Genomic DNA, 21,143 nt, shown 5'->3' on the forward strand with positions numbered 1-21,143 from the left:
CTCGAGCCCCTTTTCGCCATCCTATGGACAAGAGTGGCCTGAAGCCAGGCAGAGCAATTTTTCCACCGGGTGTTTAGACCATTAATTCTTACCTTTCCTGGTACACTTACGGAGAATCCTGGGGTAGCGCAAAAAATGTGCGTATTGGTAAGTTAGGTAGCTCTTAACTGAGGTAAGGTGGGAAAATCCCATTCTTATGTGGGAATTTTGCGTCCGGCCAGCAGTCACAGTTACTGTATTTTCATGCTGAGCCCAGCAAAGGAGCGTGAGGTGCAGGACAGAAGGCGGCTGGGGCAGGGAGAAGGGGAAGGCGTTTGAAGGGTATCTGGGCTTCAGCTAAATCAAGATTTAAAATTAAACCTTATTTCTGTTTTTCTGAAAGCCAGAGGTCCCTCTGGTTTTCGACCGACGGGTTTCTCTTCCCCCTTCCTCCTCGCGGCCCTCAGGGAGAAGCGGCTCAGCTTTGCAGGCTGAGTAATTTTTTTCAAAAGCGGTTTCTGCCTGGAAGTGTAATACAGAATATGAGATGTGGTAGAGATTTAGAGGCAAAGCGAATAAAACTATTGTTTTTCTGGTTTTTGGCAGTGGGCACAGATTTACTGAGGGGACTGTGGTTCCCTTCCCACATCGGCAGCAGATGGCGAGGCCTATATATTCCCATTCGCACGGCACAGTTGGACCCATCTGCACCCCACAAACAAACGATTGCATGGCTGGAGCCGCTCCAGAAAGATTATAATTATCTCCACTTTTCTGCCAGTCAAACCTTGATCCAAAACCTGAATTATTACCCGTTTCTGAGCACAGCGAGTGGCTCGGGAGCCAGCGTTCGCATCCTGCCCAGCTCTCCCTTGAAGCCGCTGCAAGGGATTTCTTGCTCTGGCTCCACCTTGGGCTGCTTCCTTCCAGGGAGGCCAGATGGGGGCAGGATCCTCCTTTTTATTAGCAAATACTTAAAACTAAAAGCTTTTCTTTTTTTTTTAAAAAGAGAATTTTGCTGTATCAAAGGTGATCAAACACTTTAAGCCTGTGCTGCCTCCAAAAGAAATCCCCTTCCCCTCTCCCTCCCTTGCAGCACCACGAATGCTCATGTGGGGCTTGGGGACCTAATTGTCACAAAACTACTTTTATTTGTAACCTTCTAAATAGCTTATAGCTAAATCGGTGTGTTCAGACAGCTCAAACAGCTTGTTTTGGCACTGGCAAGGGGTAGAAATAGGTGGTGAGGAGCAGGAAGAGGGAGGATGGAGGTGGGACGGAAAGTGCTGGAGATGCTGGGAGGGTCAGTGTTCCCTGTGACACTAGTGCCTGCTTTCACATACAGTATAATTTCGGTTAATTTTAGATGATGTCTATGTCCAGATAGTGGCTTGCTGCTAAACTGAGGCCGGGCTGAGTGGCCCCACTCCAACGTAGTGTTGCACTCGGCATCTTGTTTGGGACAAAGAAAAAAACTTCATGTGTGGAGCTAGGAATGTGTTAGCCTAATGTTTTTATGTCTAATCGCAATCTAACAGCTGTTAGTCCAGTTACAGTGAGGAGACCAGACAAGTTCTGAGACTCTGCACTGTTGGGTGGATAGAAAACCTGTGGCTTTTTTTATGGCAATGTCCTATTTATTAGCCTACAACGAGTAATGGTAACAGCTGAAACCAGCAGTGGCAAACTGGGGACCTGGCAGAGGCTGTAATTAATGTAGGGGGGGTTACTGGGTAAAGAGCATGGGCTGAAATTATTGGCATGGTACAGATCACCATCAGATCACCATTGACTTCAGCAGAAAGAAGGTCTGAGTACTTGCATTAATTCAGCCACCAGTAGCGAGGAACCCAAAGCATGAAGCTGCACGGCGTATTGGGAGGGGAAGGAAATCCTGTGTAGGTCTGAAATTGCAAAACCTTGGTTTTATTTTAAAAGTCCTGAGGTAGGCTTACCTTCACCCAGCAAAATACCTTCATCTGCTTCAGGTCTCTCCATTTCAGGGTTCCTAGGCAGAATAAAACATTCATGGGAATCTGGTAGAATGAAGGAAAAAGTCTTGGGACAAGCCCTGTCGTTTAGGTGAGGTTTGCAGTGACTAATGTGGGGCAGGGGGTGAGGGATGGAGGACTCCCGAGAAGCCATGGACGTGGGGCAGCGTCACTCGTGGCTGCTGCTTGTCCCGCTGTGCGTGGAGCCGTGTTGCAGCAGGGAGCTGACCCCGAGACTCCGGGAGCCGCCCGGCGTGCCTTGGCCGGGGGCCCCGGGGGTTCAGACCCCCTCGGCGCTGCCAGGGAGTGCGCGTGTTCCCGAGCTGCCAGGTTGTTGCTCTGCGCCCTTGTGTGCGAGCCTGTCTGAACAGATCCCCTCTTACGCAGGAGAGAATGGGGGAAAAATAGGACCAGATTACAGGAGATGCAGTTTTGAATCATGCCATCTGTGTGGGTAGGATGTGTCACATAAACTGCCTGATTTCCCAAACTGTGGCACGTATAAACTTATTTTCCTTTGCGCTTAACTGTTACTAAGCCTCTCTTGGGCAAATGCTGCTGGTTTCCTTAGTAACTGGGTCCTTCAGAGGGAAAAGCAGAAAGCGTCTGGGATAACAGTGGTGCGTTGCGAGTGGTACGACAAAGCGCAGAGTCCGGTCCTGCCGTCGGGAAGTCCGGAGCAGCTGGTCCCCAAGGCGGAGGCCGGGTGATGCTGGGAGGAAAGCTCGCTGATGCTCGGCTTGGGAGGGCTGCGCCTGTCCGTGTCCCTAGGAAAGCCCTGGGCACCCCAGTTTAGGCTGGGGGTGGTGTTTAAGGAGGTGATGCAGCTGCAGGTGATGGACATCTGTGTCTTGAATGGTTCGGTCAGTCTCACCACGCAAAGACACACTAATACAATGTCACTAAACTGTGACTCAATTCTTGTGACCAAACCAGGGACAGAGTGAGAATCGTCTCAAAAATGGAGCTCCAAATACAGTGTTTTGAATCCACCATAAAACCTTGGTGTCTGATTCTGTATTTAAACCGAATCCAAACTCATCCCAGAGCCCTCCCCGATCGCTTCCTGACACGCCACCCCTTGTACCCTGCACGGGGCTTCTCCCAGCAGCAGCTCGCGTGTTGCTGTGCCTCAGCACGTGCTCCTCGGGCTTCGTCCTGTCCCAGCCCTGTGGATCAGGACTAGGGCTGATGTGGATTTAATGTGTTCTTAATGGCTGTGGCCTTGTGTCATCAAGTATGAAGGTGGCCTCTATCATAAGGGTTAATACTTCAGTATCTTGGCAGCAGTAAGTTTCTTGTACCGCTACATTGATCAGAGGAGTTAGGTTTTAGCAAACTCCTACTGCTAAGTCTGTTGCAAATTGCAATTAAGTAGAAAGCAAAAAACCTGATGGAGCCGAGCGTCGCTGTGGGTTTTATTGTGAGGCGTTGCTGCGCGTGAGGTGCACGTTCGAGCTGACTGCTCTGGAACTGGAGTCAAAGGCCAAGTTCTCCATTAAATGTGAGATGAAATCATGAGACAAAAGCTGTAACGCTGCGTCGCAGCTGACATGGTGGCTGCCTGCGGGCCAGGGGTGCTCTGCCCTAGCATCAGTGGGAGAGCCCACTGCCACACACGGCTGCTGCCTCGGCCCCACCTTCTGCAGGACACCAGCCTCAGGAATCTTCTCTGTAGGCAACACAGCATGAAAACAAACAAGAAGCAATAGATTAGGAGTCTTAAGATTCTACCTTTAAAAAAAAAAACAAATCAAATTTGTCTCAACACGCCTATCACCCGCACTAGAAAAGTCTTGCTAAATTTAAGCCATGTAACAAATCCGTAAATCTAGGTCTTTGCTGCAGTCACTGGTATTAGGCTGGATCTTATTTTTTTGGGTTGAATTGATGGGTAGGCTGAATCATCGGTCCATTATTAAAAGGAAACATGATGCATAAACTCATGGAGTTTAAAAACAACCCATCTCCTTCACCATCAGAGATATCATGGAAGGAACAGCAGGTTGCAAGGACCTGGGCAGGGGGAAGGAGTTGCAGCTGCAGCAGAAGAGCAACAACTGGAAGCATCAATTATTAAATATGGGAAAAATGTTAAAAATAATAGATGTTTTAACGTGACGTTTTTAGCTCACCACTGGCTTCTGAAGGAGAACACTGCGGACCCTCTTTTGCAAGCAGCGGGGCAGAGGAGTTCAGCAGTCCTGCGACGGTGAGTGGAGAGGCTCCTGGCAGCCCCACACTGCGTTCGTTCCCTCTGTCAAGGGGTAGGTAAGGAACAAACACTTTCATCCTCACTGTGCACCTTCCCTACGCGTACAACATGATTTATTAACCTCCGTAACGAGGGAAGCGCTGCAGCAGCAGCATGGGAGAGGAGGTGACCGCTTCTCTTGAGCAAGTATTTTATTTGCTCTGCAATTTATTGCTCCCTGAGGGTTTTCCCAAGGAACCGAACGCATCGCTGGTACTGCGGGGTTGTGCCTCTTCCTGCGGATTTTCCTGCTCCTGGGGGACAGTGACGTGGTTTTTTTCCTGCTTCTGAGTCTGAAAAACTTGAAATTTCAGCCGCTCAGGCAGGATGTGGCCACTGCCCTCCACCCATGGAGGGAGGTGCAGGTCTCTCGCTAGTGCCCACCCTGGGGCATTGCCCCGTGCCCCAGCCCAGCTCCGCGTCTCTGCCCCTGCACCGCCCCGGGCAGGACATCGTGTTTGCTTTCGTTAAACTTAGTGAGGTTCCTGCCAGCCCCTCGCTGTGGGAGCAGCTCTGTCCTACAGCGCTCCCCAGATCTGCCTGGGAACGTGGGCTGTGCGGTGCTCAACTTAATCTGCGCCTAAAAGAAGAGTTGCTTTGAACCTCTGCCAGGATTTGAGCCTGTAGTTTCACAGAAATAGGGTGTTTCTATGACCAGACTACTTTAAAGACCATAAAGCCACTGCTTACTGGTCTTCCTTAGAAAATGATGCTTTTAGAGCTGTTGCCTTAAGGAAGCAGCTGTAGCAACCAATATTTTTATCATCTGGAGTAAAGATTATAACATATACTGAATTTCAAATTTACTCAGCTTGACATTAAGCAAAACTAGTTTTTTAGTCCTTCAAGTATTCATATATAAGACCATTTTTTTCTGATTTTACATGAATGAAAGTTAAAGCACAAATAGCTTTGCCAAACTCCTGTCTTAATCTATTAAAACTTAAGCTTTGAGTTGCACGGGCTTGCTCTTTGGTTCAGCTGCATTTTCAGCTTTTCGTCTTTCTGTAAGCATCCGGGTGGAAATTCTGCTCATGCTGGAGTTTTTGTAACTGATTTTAAAAGCTCCTGGGTTTCACTCTAGAGCTGGAGCCTAATGGATTTCAGCTGGCTCAGTATTAGAAAAACAGAGTTATCCCTGTCGGGTCTCTCCTGTGCCAGTCGTGTTTTTGTAGACTATCATCCTTCCTTTAAATCATCAGTTGAATGTGCTGCTAAAAACTCGGTCGCCTCTTAGCCCAAATAAATGCTGGCAATGTCACAGAGTAATTTAATGATCTGTTCCAAAGACCAGTAACCCTTCACTCAAGTTAGTTTTCATATCTTTGGATGAGCTTTTATCGAAGACAGTCACACAGCAATTTCACGGGGGTTTCGCTGGCCTCCTGCCATCCCTGTGATGCTTCCTCTGCACCCGGCCGCTCCCCGCTTGTGCCTCTGCCCTCAGTTACCACCGGGAACCTCTTCTGCCTGGCTCAGCTCACCGCAGCATCCGTCACCTGAACCATTTCAGCGGCCAGGTCTAGCATGCAAACCCGCAGGCAGTTGTGCTGGCACACAGAGAGGACGGAGAATTCCCTTCGGTGTCCACAAGCAGCCCAGGAGAGAAACACCTTAAACCACCATCACCACCGAAGGGTAAAGATTATAGTGCTAAAATAAGTTGCCAATGCGGGAGTTAGGCGTTTGGGGGCCAGTCACTAACGATAAGTAGCTGCTTAACTCCACTGGATTTCACTGGCAATTAGATAAACACCTTTTAAAACTAGGGCTAATAACAGAGGCGGCGCTGGAAGGCGTATGTCACTGCGTGCAGTCTGATGGAGATCCTGAAGGCACTTCGCTCCTGAAAGTCTATCTTTAGTCTTGCTTTAGTCTATCTTGTTTCTGCTTTTTTAAAAAAGTCTTTCCTTAGTAAATTTGAAATCAAAATGTTTTCTGGTATTTTTAAATGGTGAAGGAGATGGGTTGTTTTTAAACAGACGGGTTTTGCTAGCTTTCAACAGACAATTTCATTGCAGGAACGACTCCATTCAAACCTGAAAATGATTTACTTGCTTTTCAGTGCCAAAGCCAAAAAACATTCAACAAACTGAACAAACAAAAATATTTGCTTTGTGTTTGTTGCTCAGAAATCTGTGCATTAAAAACACTTCTGCAAGAGTCAGATGGCTTTTGAATCTCTCCTGTACATCTCAGCAAGATACTCTTGACGGTGTATTTCCACCACTCTCGACGTGCTGTGGGCTAAGCCCAGCTCACGGCTGGCTGCGAGCCTCAGGATGGGCAGGAGGGGGCTGCAGAGCCGCCTGCGCCCCGCTGAGCGAACGGCAGTTACTGTTGTTTGCTTTCCAGTGGCCTGGTAAATTGGCTTTTATTCATCTTTGCGATCTGATGAAAGAGGAGCATGCACCAACTAAACCCAAAGATGATGTGCCACAATGAAAGTGTTTGAACTTGATGTAACCCCGTACCTGTGTTAGATCATTACGCTTAATTTTCAGATTGTGAACGCCTGCATTAAACCATCCCATCCTTCAGTAACCCTAACGAGCGTACACTGAGAAAGTGCCCAAGCACAGCAAGATCTATCGCAAGACGTTCCCAAACCCAAGGTAAGTTGTCTCCTTCCCTGGAAACCAGCGTGTCGCGTGGAGCACCAATGCTAGCGTGCCCTGCCACGACAAGCACGCGCTTAGCATCTCGTCGCTGCTGGTTCCGAGGCAGCAGCCCGGCAGCCACGGGGGCAGTTGACTTGCTGAAGGCCACCTCGCTCAGGGCATCTTTGCCATAGCCAGGGTAATTCTGCAGCTGTTTCTGTCCATCCGCCGTCATTATGTTGCTTTATAAAAAGACCCATGAAGTCATCAGTAGTTTAGCCTCCCATGGAATCATTTTCAAGGAAATGAGCTGAAAGCCTGCCAGACTCATTGACATGAAAACAATTTAACGAATAAAGTTTTCCTCCCCCTTGCTCCCTTATTGTAGAGAGAAAATGCACCAACAAGCCTGAGTCATTTTTGACAGATGAATGAGGCAATGTAAAAAGATCGACACACGAGATTAAGTGAGACCATGATCCACGTGTGTGTGTGAGTGGGGAGGGACTGGGGGGCTCAGAGGGCAGCTACAGCCCTTTTGGCATGGGGGAAGCAGAAGGACCGTGGCTAACCTCAACATAAGATGAGTTAAGGGCTTGTAGATTTTATCCTGGTGGCGTGATACCCAGTGCTGAAAATGCTGTGTAATGTAAGGGTGAAAAAAAGAAAAAATTTCCCAAGGACTGCATTTCAGGTTTATAACTTGTACTTTCCTGGTTGTTTCTTTTTGTCCTGTCCTTGGTGTGAGCTGTTCAGGTAAGATCCCCGTTTATGTCACCGAGGGAGCAACAATGGGAGGACTTCGGTTTGCAGAAGTTTATGTTAGGTCCTGAGTTTCTGCCAATTATACCACGGAGGATACTGCACTTAGGACAGAATGGCATAATGCCAAATGAGTTAGAGGATATTATTTGTGATAGTATCATTCCTTATTGCAATTAAATGTCATTTTATTGACTTTGGTAATGAAGTGGTTATCTCATGGTCTAGTGCCACTGCAGAGCTGAGCAATAGGAGCAACGGCAGATTCCTTAAGGCTGGTTAGCACTGTTAATAATAGTCCAGAGAAGAATTTCTCGTGGTGGCTGTTGTGTTAATGACCTTTGTGTTGTGTTAATGACCTTTCACGGAGCATTCTGCCACTGGGAACTGCTGCTGCAAAGTATTACTGGCCACAACTAGCGAGTGGTCTTAATATTTTATGGACTACTGCAGATTGTATTTCAGGATATGAGATACCATTTCAGCAATGTAGGTTAGGAATGCTAAGCATGTTGCAATCTTCCCCCTCGCTTTACAGTTGGAGGTATTGGTAACCTTTCATATAAATAGGTTCTATTTAAGTGAGCAGAGTAAAAGAGAACAATTTCAAAAAACAGCTCTCAGACACAGGTTACTGTTTGCTACAGTCCGTAACGCTGAAATTTAGAGGTGCGCTTTAGCCCGTTACTTAGCATCCTTCAGGTCAAAAAGACTACAGACACATGAATTGTGTATTGATTGGGAGATTTAGTTATTGTGGTATTTCTTGAGTATACTCATTGAGCTTTGATCTAAATCTTGACCTTCTTTTATAGCAGCTTTTGTGATCTTGCCTTGGACAATTCTTTTAGGTGCCCATGTCTCTTCTGAATTGCATGTTTGCTCTTCCATTTGCTGTGGGAATTATTTTGTAATACAGGGGAGACAGAGGGGTTCAGAAGGAGAGCAATCAAGTGGCAGTGCATGACGCCACTTTGCTAGAAGCTTTACAATTCAACCCTGCATGAATTTGAAAAACCCTTAGAATGGCGAGATGCCACAAGGAAGGTTGATAGTAGCAATTTTCTTCTTTTACTCAAGGAAAAAAAAAAGCTAAAAGGACTGTTATCTCAATCAGACCTTTCTATTAATAGTTTGTTCCCTTTTTGGAAGAAAGCACGTCCTTAGTGAAAAAAGGTATTGGGGCCTAAGTACTAAATATTTGACTTATTCCTTCTGTTCTCACATGGGGCATGAACATCTGTCAGTAATATCAGTGCAATTGTTGAACTGAAAAAGGCAGCAGAGGTGATTCAGAATTAAGGGACTGATCACAGTTTTTGCAGAAGGCAAGGAGTGTGTTCAGCTCTGTCCCTTCATCGCAAGTGATTTACGACAGGGAATGCCTTCATGTTATTGCTATGTTTATCCACCGATTTATCTGTTGCTGTTGGGGTGATGTGGAAAGTTGGCAATGCTGTTCAAAGCCACATGAAACTTGGCTGCTGCCAAGCTTTGTTAGAAATAATAGACTTAGCGTGAAGACTTAATAAATGATTTGAATGTGCACTGGGATATAAGTGAACCTGGACTAGCTTATGATTTCTCAATAAATTGTTTCAGTTCCGTTCCATAAGAAACCACAACTGTGCATCTAAATTCTGTAAGGCTCTGCTGCGTTCAGTGAGAAGCTGGGGGAAGAATACATGTACATTGAAACTTATAGATAGGTTTGAAAAGCCAAGGCAAAATTAAATTGGCAGGTTTTGAGGAAACTGGATGATATCATAATGGCCAGCAGCATTTTGACTTCTGAGGTGCGACAATTCTTGTGCATGCACCTCAGGTAGACCACTGAGAAGAAATTATATTTCTCCCTTCAGCATTAGTGAATGCTCAAGTGGAGATCAGTGATGAGTGGTGCTCCTCAGGAGTCGGTACTGGGATCAGTGCTGTTTAACATCTTTGTCGGCGACATGGACAGTGGGATCGAGTGCACCCTCAGCAAGTTTGCCGACGACACCAAGCTGTGTGGTGACGTGCTGGAGGGAAGGGATGCCATCCAGAGGGACCTGGACAGGCTGGAGAGGTGGGTCCGTGCGAATCGCATGAAGTTCAACAAGGCCAAGTGCAAGGTCCCGCACGTGGGTTGGGGCAATCCCAAGGACAGCTACAGGCTGGATCGAGAATGGATGGAGAGCAGCCCTGAGGAGAAGGACTTGGGGGAGTGTTGGTTGGTGAGAAGCTCAACATGAGCCAGCAATGTGCACTTCCAGCCCAGAAAGCCAACCGTGTCCTGGGCTGCATCCCCAGCAGCGTGACCAGCAGGTCGAGGGAGGGGATTCTGCCCCTCTACTCCGCTCTGGTGAGACCCCCCTGCAGTGCTGCATCCAGCTCAGGGGTCCCCAGGACAAGAAGGACATGGAGCTGTTGGAGCGAGTCCAGAGGAGGCCACGGAGATGATCCGAGGGCTGGAGCACCTCTGCCATGGAGACAGGCTGAGAGAGTTGGGGTTGTTCAGCCTGGAGAAGAGAAGGCTCCAGGGAGACCTTAGAGCCCCTTCCAGTCCCTGCAGGGGCTCCAGGAAAGCTGGAGAGGGGCTGGTGACAAGGGCAGGGAGTGACAGGCCAAGGGGAATGGCCTGAAGCTGCAGGAGGGGAGATGGAGATGGGATGTGAGGCAGAAATCCTTCCCTGTGAGGGTGCTGAGGCCCTGGCACAGGGTGCCCAGAGAAGCTGTGGCTGCCCCTGGCTCCCTGGCAGTGTTCAAGGCCAGGTGGGATGGGGCTTTGGGCAACCTGGGCTAGTGGAGGGTGTCCCTGCCCGTGGCAGGGGGTGGCACTGGATGGGCTGTGAGGTCCCTTCCAACTGAAACCATTCTAGGAGTCTGTAAGTGCAACCATAACCCACCTTAAGGAGTGAAAGAAAAAGGACTGTCAATGCAAAGAAGCAGTAGGCACCAAAAAAGTGTGATGTAGTGTAGTCCTCCTCCTACCATTTTCACACCAAGTGCTTTAAAGGGGATAGGCATTACTTGCTGATCACTCGCCCGCCTGACTCCAGAGGATCTCTGTCCCTGCAGACTAGACCTCTCTGTCACTGCACCACTTTCCCTCTGCACCTGTTTACTGGGTGTCTGTGGCTCTGTAAAACTATTGATCTTACAGATCAATTTGCTTATAAGATAACATCCGCAACTCTCACCGTAGTTGCTGTAAGCTAACGATTTGCAAGAATGGTAATAACAATGAAAAAATTTATCAAAAGAGAGATGATCTGTGTTATCTTGACCGCATAGTAGTAAGGCAGGGGCTTGCCCCAAGAGACAAGTGTTGGAGACAGGATAAGAACTGCAATTCTGGCTGCCAGTCATGGCTTTTCACTGGCATTTACAGCTGATATTTGTACCTCTGTTCTAAAAATATAAAAGTTTATTCATCTTATAAATAGAAGGAAAAAGAAAAGATTTGAAAAGAACCTCCCCTTCCTTTCCTAGTTTATACTAACTTCAATTCATATCCTTAAATTTTGAGTTACAGTTGAAAGAGTTGCGCGCTCTATCTAAGTTTACCCTAATAAGCTCATGTTGGGAAATCTGATCAAAACAATCAGAGTTGGTTTTGTACTCCTGAAGAAATCTTCCTTCAGTGTATCTTCTTTCTGCTCAGCGCCTATGTGAAAAGCCCTGTTGCTGTCTTGGGAACGTTAGTAGGAGAGGTAACTTAGGCAGTTTGACATCATCTTGTTGATAAATGTTTTCTTTTAAGAGTCTAAGAAGACTAAGACCTAAGTAAAGAACAGTGGAGGCTGTGACAGATGCTGTCATGTGAGGAGGACTACCCTTCATGCCAATGACCAGAGTCAGTTGGGGAAAAAAAAAAATCATCAAAACAAGGCTGCTGCTGACTGTTAATTATGGGTAAATATCTTGTGGCAATATATGGTATCTTTTACACTGTGACTTTATAACTTCAGTGTTTTGGAGTTTTTTTTAATCTTATACTATTTTTCTGAGTTTCTACAACTAGTTGGAGAGTTAGGTTGAGATGCATTAGTTCATCCAATTTCTATTTGCTTCATGATATCTCATCGTGAAAAAAAACCCAACAAATATTTGGCATCTTGTTCATATTCTTTTCAGACTGGGTTTGTTTGGGTCGTCCCCACACACACTTTGAATCCTGTCTTGATTCAATGTTTGAAATATCCCGGTTGGACACTAACAGAGGTGACCATGGGAGATTTGCATGAACGGACAAAGTGAGCAAGTACTCTGCGTGAGAATAGTAGTTGGTGTATGGTTTTGAGGAGCTACACCTGCAGCAAGCAAACAACACGTCCGTGGATATGTGTTTCCCTGGGAGTTGAAATAATATTTTATCTGAAGAAGTATGGGGTTAATGTTTATTTGGGTTTTATTTTAGTTACTTGGACCTGTCAGAAAAAAGCAGTGATTGCAATTTCACGGAGGGGGGTGTGTGTTTCTGAAGGGGGGTAGTGAACAGAAGCTTGTCATGTAGACAGATTTCCTAACCAAAGAATTTGATCAGTGAGATGACAGTTCCTTCTCTGTCCAGAAACATCAGGAAGTGTGTAATTAATTTTAGTTTTATACCAATATTCCCTTCTTTCATCCTCTTCCAGCAAAGTCTTTTTGACTCATGGCAACATACTAAGTGGTTGGTTTGCCTACCATACAGCTACTAGCTTGTGCTGCTACTCACCCTGTATTAACCTGTCAGTGTCAAAAAATAAACATGAAAATAAGACACTGTAGATGATTTACTCATGGCATTTTGATTGCATTGCCTCTGAGTATATTATTTGTTATGAGCTAATATTTTCTATTAATACTTTAAGAAAGAGGATAAGCAGCACCAAAGTAAAAAGTGAAGTTCATCCTGTTAGAACACGCATCCTTTCCTAAAAACCAACACATTTGTATGGTACTTCAATTTAAAAAAATAACGTTTGCAAATATCTGTCCCAGTTGGCTGGATAACCTAATAAGAAAATGTATCTGTGATATTAAAAAAAAAGGACCTTATTACTTTTATAAATACATAGGTGTTGATTCTAGCATTTCTGATTCCAGAGAACAGGATCAAGGGAAGGTGCTTTTTTTCAGTTTGTATTTTTTCATATTGCCAGTGAGTTAGTTAGTCAGCTATTAATGAACTAGGACACCATTCATCATTAGATACTGACTTGCCTGCTGTCTTCGGGAATCATCACAAAACAGTGAGTCTATAACATTGTCATGTTCAGGTTCTCAAATGCCTCAGAGCTTTGGGACATCGGGACACAGACGTGGGGGTTCAGGCTCAACTGATCGTTGCAGCTGTAGACGGTTTATAGCCCTTGCGCAGTGACTCACTGCTAATGGTTCACTGTCTCGGGGCTAGAGGTCTACCATGCACAGACTGCGAGTGCTACGCAACTCATCAGTGCCAAGGATTATCTGTAGTTTAAACAGTTAAATTCCCTGTCGGATGGAAATTTTTATTCCTAAGCCAAGGCTCAATCACTGACAATGCAAGTGCTCCTGGCCTGTTTCGTGCAGAAGTAAAAAGGTTGGCTTACTGTCATACTGTACAGGGAGGTCTCAGAGAAATACATATATACATAAAATTCTAAGGCAATCACTTGCATTTGTCTAACCAAGCCCTTCATATTTTTCAGTAAAATTTTTTTCCCTGCTTGCCACAATATTTCTATACATCAGCAAAACTTGCCTCCCTCCACTGCAGAGGTCCTGGGCTGCAGATCTCGCAGTTAAACCATTCTGCAGGTAAGCTGTTCCAACAGGTAGGTGAGCTGTTCCAACAGTCAGCCTGGCTGACTGCTGCTGTGGATGCTGACTCTGCCCCAGGTAAAGTACTTCTAAACCAGCCTCTATTCTCATAGCCACTTCTGTCAGCACGACATCAAAATCCCATTCATTTTGGAGGCCTTTATCAGATTTTGAACGGTCAGGCTTCCACTCATGCCTCACATGCCTCACAGTTTCACATGCTAATAAATCTTCTTAGTAGTTTCAAAACAATTATGAGAGAGACGTTTGCGCATGTGTGCATTATAGACTGCACTTGAATTTTTTAAAAAGAGAAACACGTTTATGTTTCATATCCTCATCTGTTGATTTTGCACCTGCAGCTTACAAAGAGAAAGCTTAGTTGGACCATTAAATAAGCACAAGTTCAACTTACTTGGGTAGGCTTTTCTTTCCCTTGAAGACAGCTGAAGTTCTTGTGAAGTGGCTTTTGCATACTTCTAAAATGATATGCCACTTTTACCGCATGATAACGAATAGGAAGAAAAATAAGGCCAATATTAAGAAATAAAGACCGTAGCCCTAGGAGAGCGTGCCTTGTTCTTTGCTTGTACACTTAAAGCCATGACTTAGTTACCAGGCTGCATGACAGTTACAGAACTTGCAGAGATGTATGGCATGTAGTCAAAGTGCAGATATTTCTTTGCTCAATCGATGCTACAGTGCCAACTGAAGTCACATGTAGATTCAGTATTGAGTTCCCAAAAATGCTTCTAACACTGTAGCAAGTCAAATCCACTGAGATTCCCCAAATTGGGAGAATGCCCCCTTAGCTATTTCAGTCCTGGATCAGTACTTTTGCACCTGACTTCATCATCAAGTCGACTTGGGATCTAGAAACCATGTATAGTCAAGTCTGTACAGGGTCTCAATATGATAAATGCTCTTAGGGAAAAAATACAAGAAAACGGTCTACTACAATGTTCATGCCGGCAGCAGCGTCTTTAAATTGCGCTGGCACTGGTAGCACATGTACTTGTGTCTTGATGTGATTACTGCAGCTTCTAATTGGTCATGGTTTGTTCCCCACCTCCTTAGGAAGGTAAAATAAATGCTGTAAGCCCTTGTAAGAACAGCATGGTGAGGGAAAACCCTTACCTACCTCTCTTATTCACTCCCTTTTTTCATTATTAGTGGAGTTTCTACAACTCCCATTTTCTACACCTGTTTCCTCTATCATTTGGATCCCTGAAGTGCAAATGCAAATATAGCTTGTGGGCCTCCTGACAGAGGCTGGTAACAGCTTAGCTAACAAGAATTACTTTATTTTTAGGGCTCTGAAGCTTATGTTGTGTTCTTCAGTTAACACTTTCCTCCCAGACTGAATGGCTTTCATGTTTAAGGCTTCTTGATTGTTACAGCATTTTTCAGGTTGCATATTAGCATCTTGCAGATTGTATATCATAAGTAATAACATTTCACATCTTATATTCTCCAGTGCATTTTTAGGTTTTTGATGGAAACTGCACTCTAAAGGAAAATTCTGGACACGTGATTAGCTTAGGTGAGAGCCCTCTACATGCTGAAGTATGAGATTTTATTTTCCAGCTTTCCTGTGCAAAATCTGGTAAGCAGAATGGAATGGTGAAAAGAATGAAAAGTAACTTCATAATGGTAGTTAAAAAATAGACACAAGGGCACAAATATGTATTAAAATATGCCCTTTTTCAATGGTACGATGCCTGTTAAGTCCAGGTGGTCTACTGATTACCTCAGGAGGTTAAATATAGCACCCATGATGTCATTAAGTTTACCCACACAAAGGGCAAGACACAGAGAAGCCCATGTAATCTATGGCACAACAGATTTCCTGTGTAATTTTCAGTCAAACAGATGCAAGGATGGATAGAAAATCTCTTGAGTCTTGAAGTCATGGTCTTCAAGAAGTAACCCCAGGCTTGCAGTTCAATGATATCTACTGCCTAGGATCTAGAGAGTGATGCACTATAAAAGAAATACAAGGGAATGAATGATCAAGACAATGTACAAATGTCAGTAACTGGAGGGGAGGTTGTAGAAAACTAGAATTTCTGTGCCGGTTCTATCTTTTGGGGTAAGAGGGTTACAGTGTGGCCACCCTTTTGTCCTTACATACTGATCCTCTATATTTTGTCCTCTATGTTGCTCGGGCTCCAGGATTAGCTTACATAGTTTTCATAGGTGGAAGACTGCCTCCCAAAACAAACTAAATGCAGTTCCAGAAAAAAGCAGTGAGGTTTTGTATGTGAATGCAATGTGGGTTAGGGGAGTGAGTCTACGTAGGCTGCTATTTCATAGTTCTTGTATTATATAGCTTCTAAATAAATCTGGAGAAGGTCGTGTGCTATTTCCTTGCTTTCACCCTGCCCCGAGTGGTTACTGTTTGGTAAGTAGGACTGATTGAACTTAATATTTTAAAAAATTAAATACAAGAAAATATTTTCTGCTTTAAAATTTTGGGCCATTTAAATGCAAAACAACATCTTCCTCTACCTTAGTCATCTTGCACCATTCTGTCTTTTTAGTTCAAAACTGCTGAGCATATGCATATTTATGTACCGTGGATAAACCAATCTGGTCTGGTGTGCTAACCTGTATCAGAACTGCCAGGCCATCACCTACAGCAGAATTTTCCTAATGGCTTTGAAACATTTGCCCTCCAGAAAGTCAAGTTGGTATTCTCAGAATATTCCAGCAAACAGTGACTTGAGATCCAAATCACAGACACAAATTTTCACAATAAAGCAATTAAAAAAATATTACAGGAATATTAACCATTAGTATTCCATTTACCTCATGCACGTTCTACTTTAGCATGCAATAGGTGCTGGTATTTCGATACAAATATATATCAGTGACGTTTTAACAGTCCTGGGAAGTGAATGATATGAAATGTAACAATGAGCATACTACTTTATTTCCACAGTGAAGACCAATGTATAGACATATATGAAGATATGTGTGCATGTGTTTAGGTATTATACATAAACATACAAATACCTACTTATTTAAATATATAGGCAGGTGTGTAAAGATCCATTTATTGGTATGTGTTGTATGTAGAGAAAAGCACTTAAGCAAATGAACACTAAACTTTCACCAATAAAAGCCAATTGTGGACTTGAGTAGCAATCAGAAAATATAGTGGGGTGGTTTGTCGTTTTTTTTTCAGTTCTAACCAAAAATTAAACGAGTAGTGATAGTTTGGTCAGAGTTGTTCTCTGAGATTTGGAGCTGAAGGAGCAAAACAGCAAATGTAAGAACTGAAAGATTTGTTGGCAGCCGTAGGTGACTTAAGAGCACTCTCCTCCCCTCTTCATGTTCTGGTGTCAGAACATAAGATTTATGTTCTGTCCAAATTTTCATTTCAGCAATAGCACTTTTGCTTCTTAACCCCCTTCTGTAATTTTGATGGGTTATTCTATGCTTCGTTTCCAGCCCTGAACTGTCTGCTGGTGAAGATCTGCTGTGTTTTACATCAGACAGCTGCATTTCAGTAGCAGAAAAAGTGGTACTTGCATCCTGCACATAATTTGGCCTAGTTTAGTGTCTTTCTAAATAAGCTAGATTGAACAGCACTGTAAAAGAATCTGAAGGTGATGTTCTAGTCACCCAGGAGTTGCAGAGTATAACGCGATGGGAGAGATTACAGGAATTTGCAAGAGAACTGCACAGAAAATTGCATCCTGTTTGAAAATGCTTGCTAATTTTGTCAGAATAACCATCAGGACAGAGGGATACAAGCTTATGTTGATATAGTAAACCTGATTTATATCAGGTAAATTGGAACAAGGCATAACAATATCCAATATTGTAGCAGTGACTATGGGGGAATGCTATTTACTTGAAGAGCAATGCAAAGCACAACTGTTAAGTCTGAAAAAGAGGCCATGAACCCAGACTTGCTGAAAAGAACCAAGAAGGGGGATGGTGAGTCACCGGCCATGGTGCTAATTTTGGCATCAGCAGAGATTTGAGCTGGAAATGACAATAATGAATTACATGTTTAATAAAAAAAAAAATTGGCCCTTCACTACATAAAGGTTTGTCATCACTTATGTAGATGTCACATTATGCATCCAATCAACTGAAAAGCAGTACTTCAGAGAAAAATGACTCTGTGAGTTATTTCTGGAATGCACGTGCACAGGATCTGGATTGGAGAGCAGAAGGTTAAGCTGACATTGCTCTCGTGAGACTCCATCAACATGCTATATTCATTTCCAGGCATCTTCAAAAGATGTTAAGAAACCGAAGGACTTTTAAATAAACAGAAATAAGATTAAAAGGGGAAGGATTGCCTAGTAAAGCAAAATGCTAAGTAATTGAAAGCCTATAGCTTGCCTAAAGGAGACAGGGAAGGATCTACATCTCTGTGCAGAGTATAAAATACTTGGCAATAGTGAATGAGATATGATATTTCATCTGGATATAAATATTAAGTTCTGGAAAGAGTTAAGGAACAAGAAGATATCTCTCAAGGGCTCCTGACAATCATTTATTGAATTATGTGATATAGTATATGAAGAGAGATCATTGTTGGTATTGGCTTTTAAATGCACCTCCTTGAAGAACTAAAGCCAATCCTATAATGTGAGTCGACTAGATAACCTAAGAGGTCACATCTGTTATCATCACCATGATTCCACTCCACACATCATATAATTCTTGACCTTCCAAAATACTTTGTGCATTAGAACTGCTCCCCTGTCGCTTAATCTGCTTATCATGTATTCTTAGTCTTTCTTCATCAGACATATTGGCTGTTAATTTGGTTTCTTGCAAGTTTTTCCTTGCGAGTAGTCAGTTTTTACATGTTCCTGGATCCATGTCTTCAGCTATGTAACATTTCATAAGAAGTGACAAAACTATTGACATGTGATCTGCATCAAGTTAAATTGATAAAGCACTTCAGGTATACTTAAGGGATGAAATTAAAGACAGACTTATACTAAAAATTTAGTTTGAAGTCCAGATTCCTCTCTCCTTTCTCTGAAGTTCAGAGATTCTTGAATTTGGATAGTTTTGACTCAGGTACAATATACGAATGAAATTGTCTCTGTCAATTCAAATACATTGTTATTATCAACGCTGAAAGAAGAAAATGTGCATGTTTTTACCATTTGAGTTCTTCCTTGGATTTGCCTAGGGATCCATTTCAGCAGAGAGCTGGTGAAGTTCAGTCAAGCTCTGATGTGTTTTGGGTTTCCTCGGGAGCACGGAAGCACCCAGCTCCCTTTTCCTTCATGTTGCCGAGAACAGGTGGCCTCCTCCCGGGTCACCAAGTATATTTAGGGCTGAAACTTGAGCGGGCTGGAGCCAGATTGGCTGTGCTAGCCACGTGCGTAATTAGGAGCCGAGGCACCAGGCTCGCTCTCACCCAGTGCTGGTCAGGAGGGAAGACTGGAGAGGCTTTGCTCCTAAGGATATTTACTAGATGTTGCTGGTAAGAACATTTTCAACCCATTTGACTGCTTTTCCTTAGAATAGGATCTTCGGCTGTTTCCTGATTCTGTAGTTTTTTGGGAGTAGTAGTCATGCCTTGTCCATGGAAGTCAGATTTTCTGTCTGGCTGACTAGTGGCAAATTGGAGTATGAGGAAAAGACCTGGACTTGTGTTTTGGAAGCATAGCTGAAGGTTATAATAGCGACAGTTTGTATAGATTGTACCCTCATATGCGATCCCTACTTCTTGGGTTTATTCATAAACTTTGGCCTGCTTTTTCACACAACATGCTGCTTATTAATTGAGTTATTCTTAATTTATTTTCATAGTTAACATTCTGGCTTAACAAATTGATATATAAATATATTTTTTTTTTTTTGGTAATTTTTCTCAACACATTGGAACTAAAAAGGGACAGTATTCTATGTTCCTATATTTAACCTGCATTACTAGACTTCACTTGCCTCAGAAGGAATTGCAATTTAGCCAGCTAAACAAAACCACCCCGTCATTTGGTAGTATTAGCTTACATGGCAAATATCTTTGGACTCAGGAGCAGCTGTTCCAAAGCCTCATCCCCTACCAACATTAGAAACAGGGCTGTAGTCTCTGGTGGAAAATTGTAGCTTTGCCTCATAGCAAAATCATTGCGTTAATTAATTCCTTTAAAGGTTTTGACAGTAATCTGTACTTTGTAATTCAGCCAACTGTATGGCTTTTCATATTTTCCAGGTCTGAAGAAATAGAGAGAAAAAAGCCACAAGAACTGAAAAAAAACCCCCAGAGCATCTGTATAGGCTAATGCTGGGAAGACAGAAATTGCCTCATTAACCTAAGGTCACTTAAAAAAAAAATTTACAATCTTTTTCTACATTACGTTTTTACTTGTGAATGAATATAGTAGAATATACAGATAAACTTCCCATTCAAACAGGAGCTTGAATAATGTAATGAAACAGTATAGAATACTCACAGAGAAAAGTTCTTCAAATAATTTTGTTGTAAAGAAAATAATCAAATCATACTTCAAGAAATCTCTTCCTCTATTTTTTTGTTTATTTTTTATTTTCATTGAATTCCAGTAACGATGTTACAACTACTAGGATAAAATATTTGGCCAAAATTGTAATTTATATCAATATGTTTGAAATTTAATCCAATGCTTTCCCATAACAGTCAGAAACAAAGTAATGCCAGATCCCAACTTTAGTTCTCTCTGTTGTTCAAGTTTCTTCATTGATTAGCCAACAATGTCGTAATAATCTGACTAGTTACTAACCATGACCCAGGCACTTTATGAACTTGACTAGTAGCTTTTCATAGCACTTTCAGTCTTGGGCTAATACTGTGTATTCACACTTTCATTCGTTGCGTGACCAGTGAGTGGGGGAGAGACAGAAGAATACCCTCAAAATGGAGGAAGAAGAATATGAGGAAGTTGTGGAGGTAAGAAGAAACTCAGAGAGTAGAAATATTTGTTTTCTGCCTTGTGAATGAATCTATTAATCACTTTAATGAGTTGTTGCTCATGAGCATAGATATTTGCTTGCTGTTTGCCCTCTGAAGATTAGGGTATGGATAGATATCTGTTAAATGATTTAATTAGTAAAAAACAAACAAACAAAAAAATAGTTGCGCAGTGGGGCAAAATCTCTCTGGTTCCTGTCATAGTTTCTCTGTTTAAATAAGGATTGTAACCATCCCTCACCCCCATCGCGAGGTTTTGTGGTTACTCTTCTGTGTAATTATAGATGCAGTGGGCCATCTCTTTTCCTTCCTGGCTTGCCCTCTGTCATCCAATCCATGCTAGAGAGGATGACTTTGGAAGCCACTTTCTAGCCTCACCTCTGTGCCCACTGCAATGGAGAAATGCAGCAGTTTTGTGCCACCAAGGTACTGTTAACTAATTGAGCCTTAGAAGCTGCAGAGATGGAGCTAGACTGAAACCTGTAGATGTCTGTGGAGTTGCATCAGGGATTAATTTGCTGATAGGTCATTTAAACTCATATTTATATGCCTAATTATTTAGTCTCAGCAATTTGATTAAAAGAAATCCCAGGAACTGGAGAACCTACAGCTTACTATTATGAGCAAGTGTCACTGAAATAACAACTTCGCTATTGAAAGAGTATACGAGGCTAACGAACAGTGTGGTCTTATTTGTTGCATTGATACTATTCTGAAATGAAACTATGTGTTATGAAATATGTGATTATAACAAATTGCTCAGTGCTGGTTTGAGGAAAAGAAGACAGTACAAATGTAGACATCCCACAACTCATTATCTCCACGCCATATTCAGTGGGCTGTTGGTATCAGGC

The 21,143-nt window shown here is 43.2% G+C and overlaps 1 protein-coding gene across 29 annotated transcripts in view; it reads left to right on the top strand.

Annotated features, from left to right (window-relative positions):
- The first annotated feature begins 18,723 nt into the window (after window positions 1–18,723).
- Window positions 18,724–21,143, top strand: part of NEB (nebulin) — a 130,945-nt gene continuing 128,525 nt past the window's right edge. For 28 of the 29 annotated variants that reach the window (XM_054829698.1, XM_054829708.1, XM_054829702.1 and 25 more), the window contains exons 1-3: window positions 18,742–18,822; window positions 19,555–19,659; window positions 20,203–20,268. In XM_054829698.1, coding sequence (XP_054685673.1) covers window positions 20,236–20,268 — 33 coding nt within the window. In that variant the 5' untranslated portion in view covers window positions 18,742–18,822; window positions 19,555–19,659; window positions 20,203–20,235. Of the gene's footprint in view, window positions 18,823–19,554; window positions 19,660–20,202; window positions 20,269–21,143 lie in introns of all 29 variants that reach the window. The other variant, XM_054829697.1, reaches the window with a different exon arrangement.

The sequence above is a fragment of the Grus americana genome, chromosome 6 (genome assembly GCF_028858705.1).
Source record: "Grus americana isolate bGruAme1 chromosome 6, bGruAme1.mat, whole genome shotgun sequence".
Classification (NCBI taxonomy): domain Eukaryota; kingdom Metazoa; phylum Chordata; class Aves; order Gruiformes; family Gruidae; genus Grus; species Grus americana.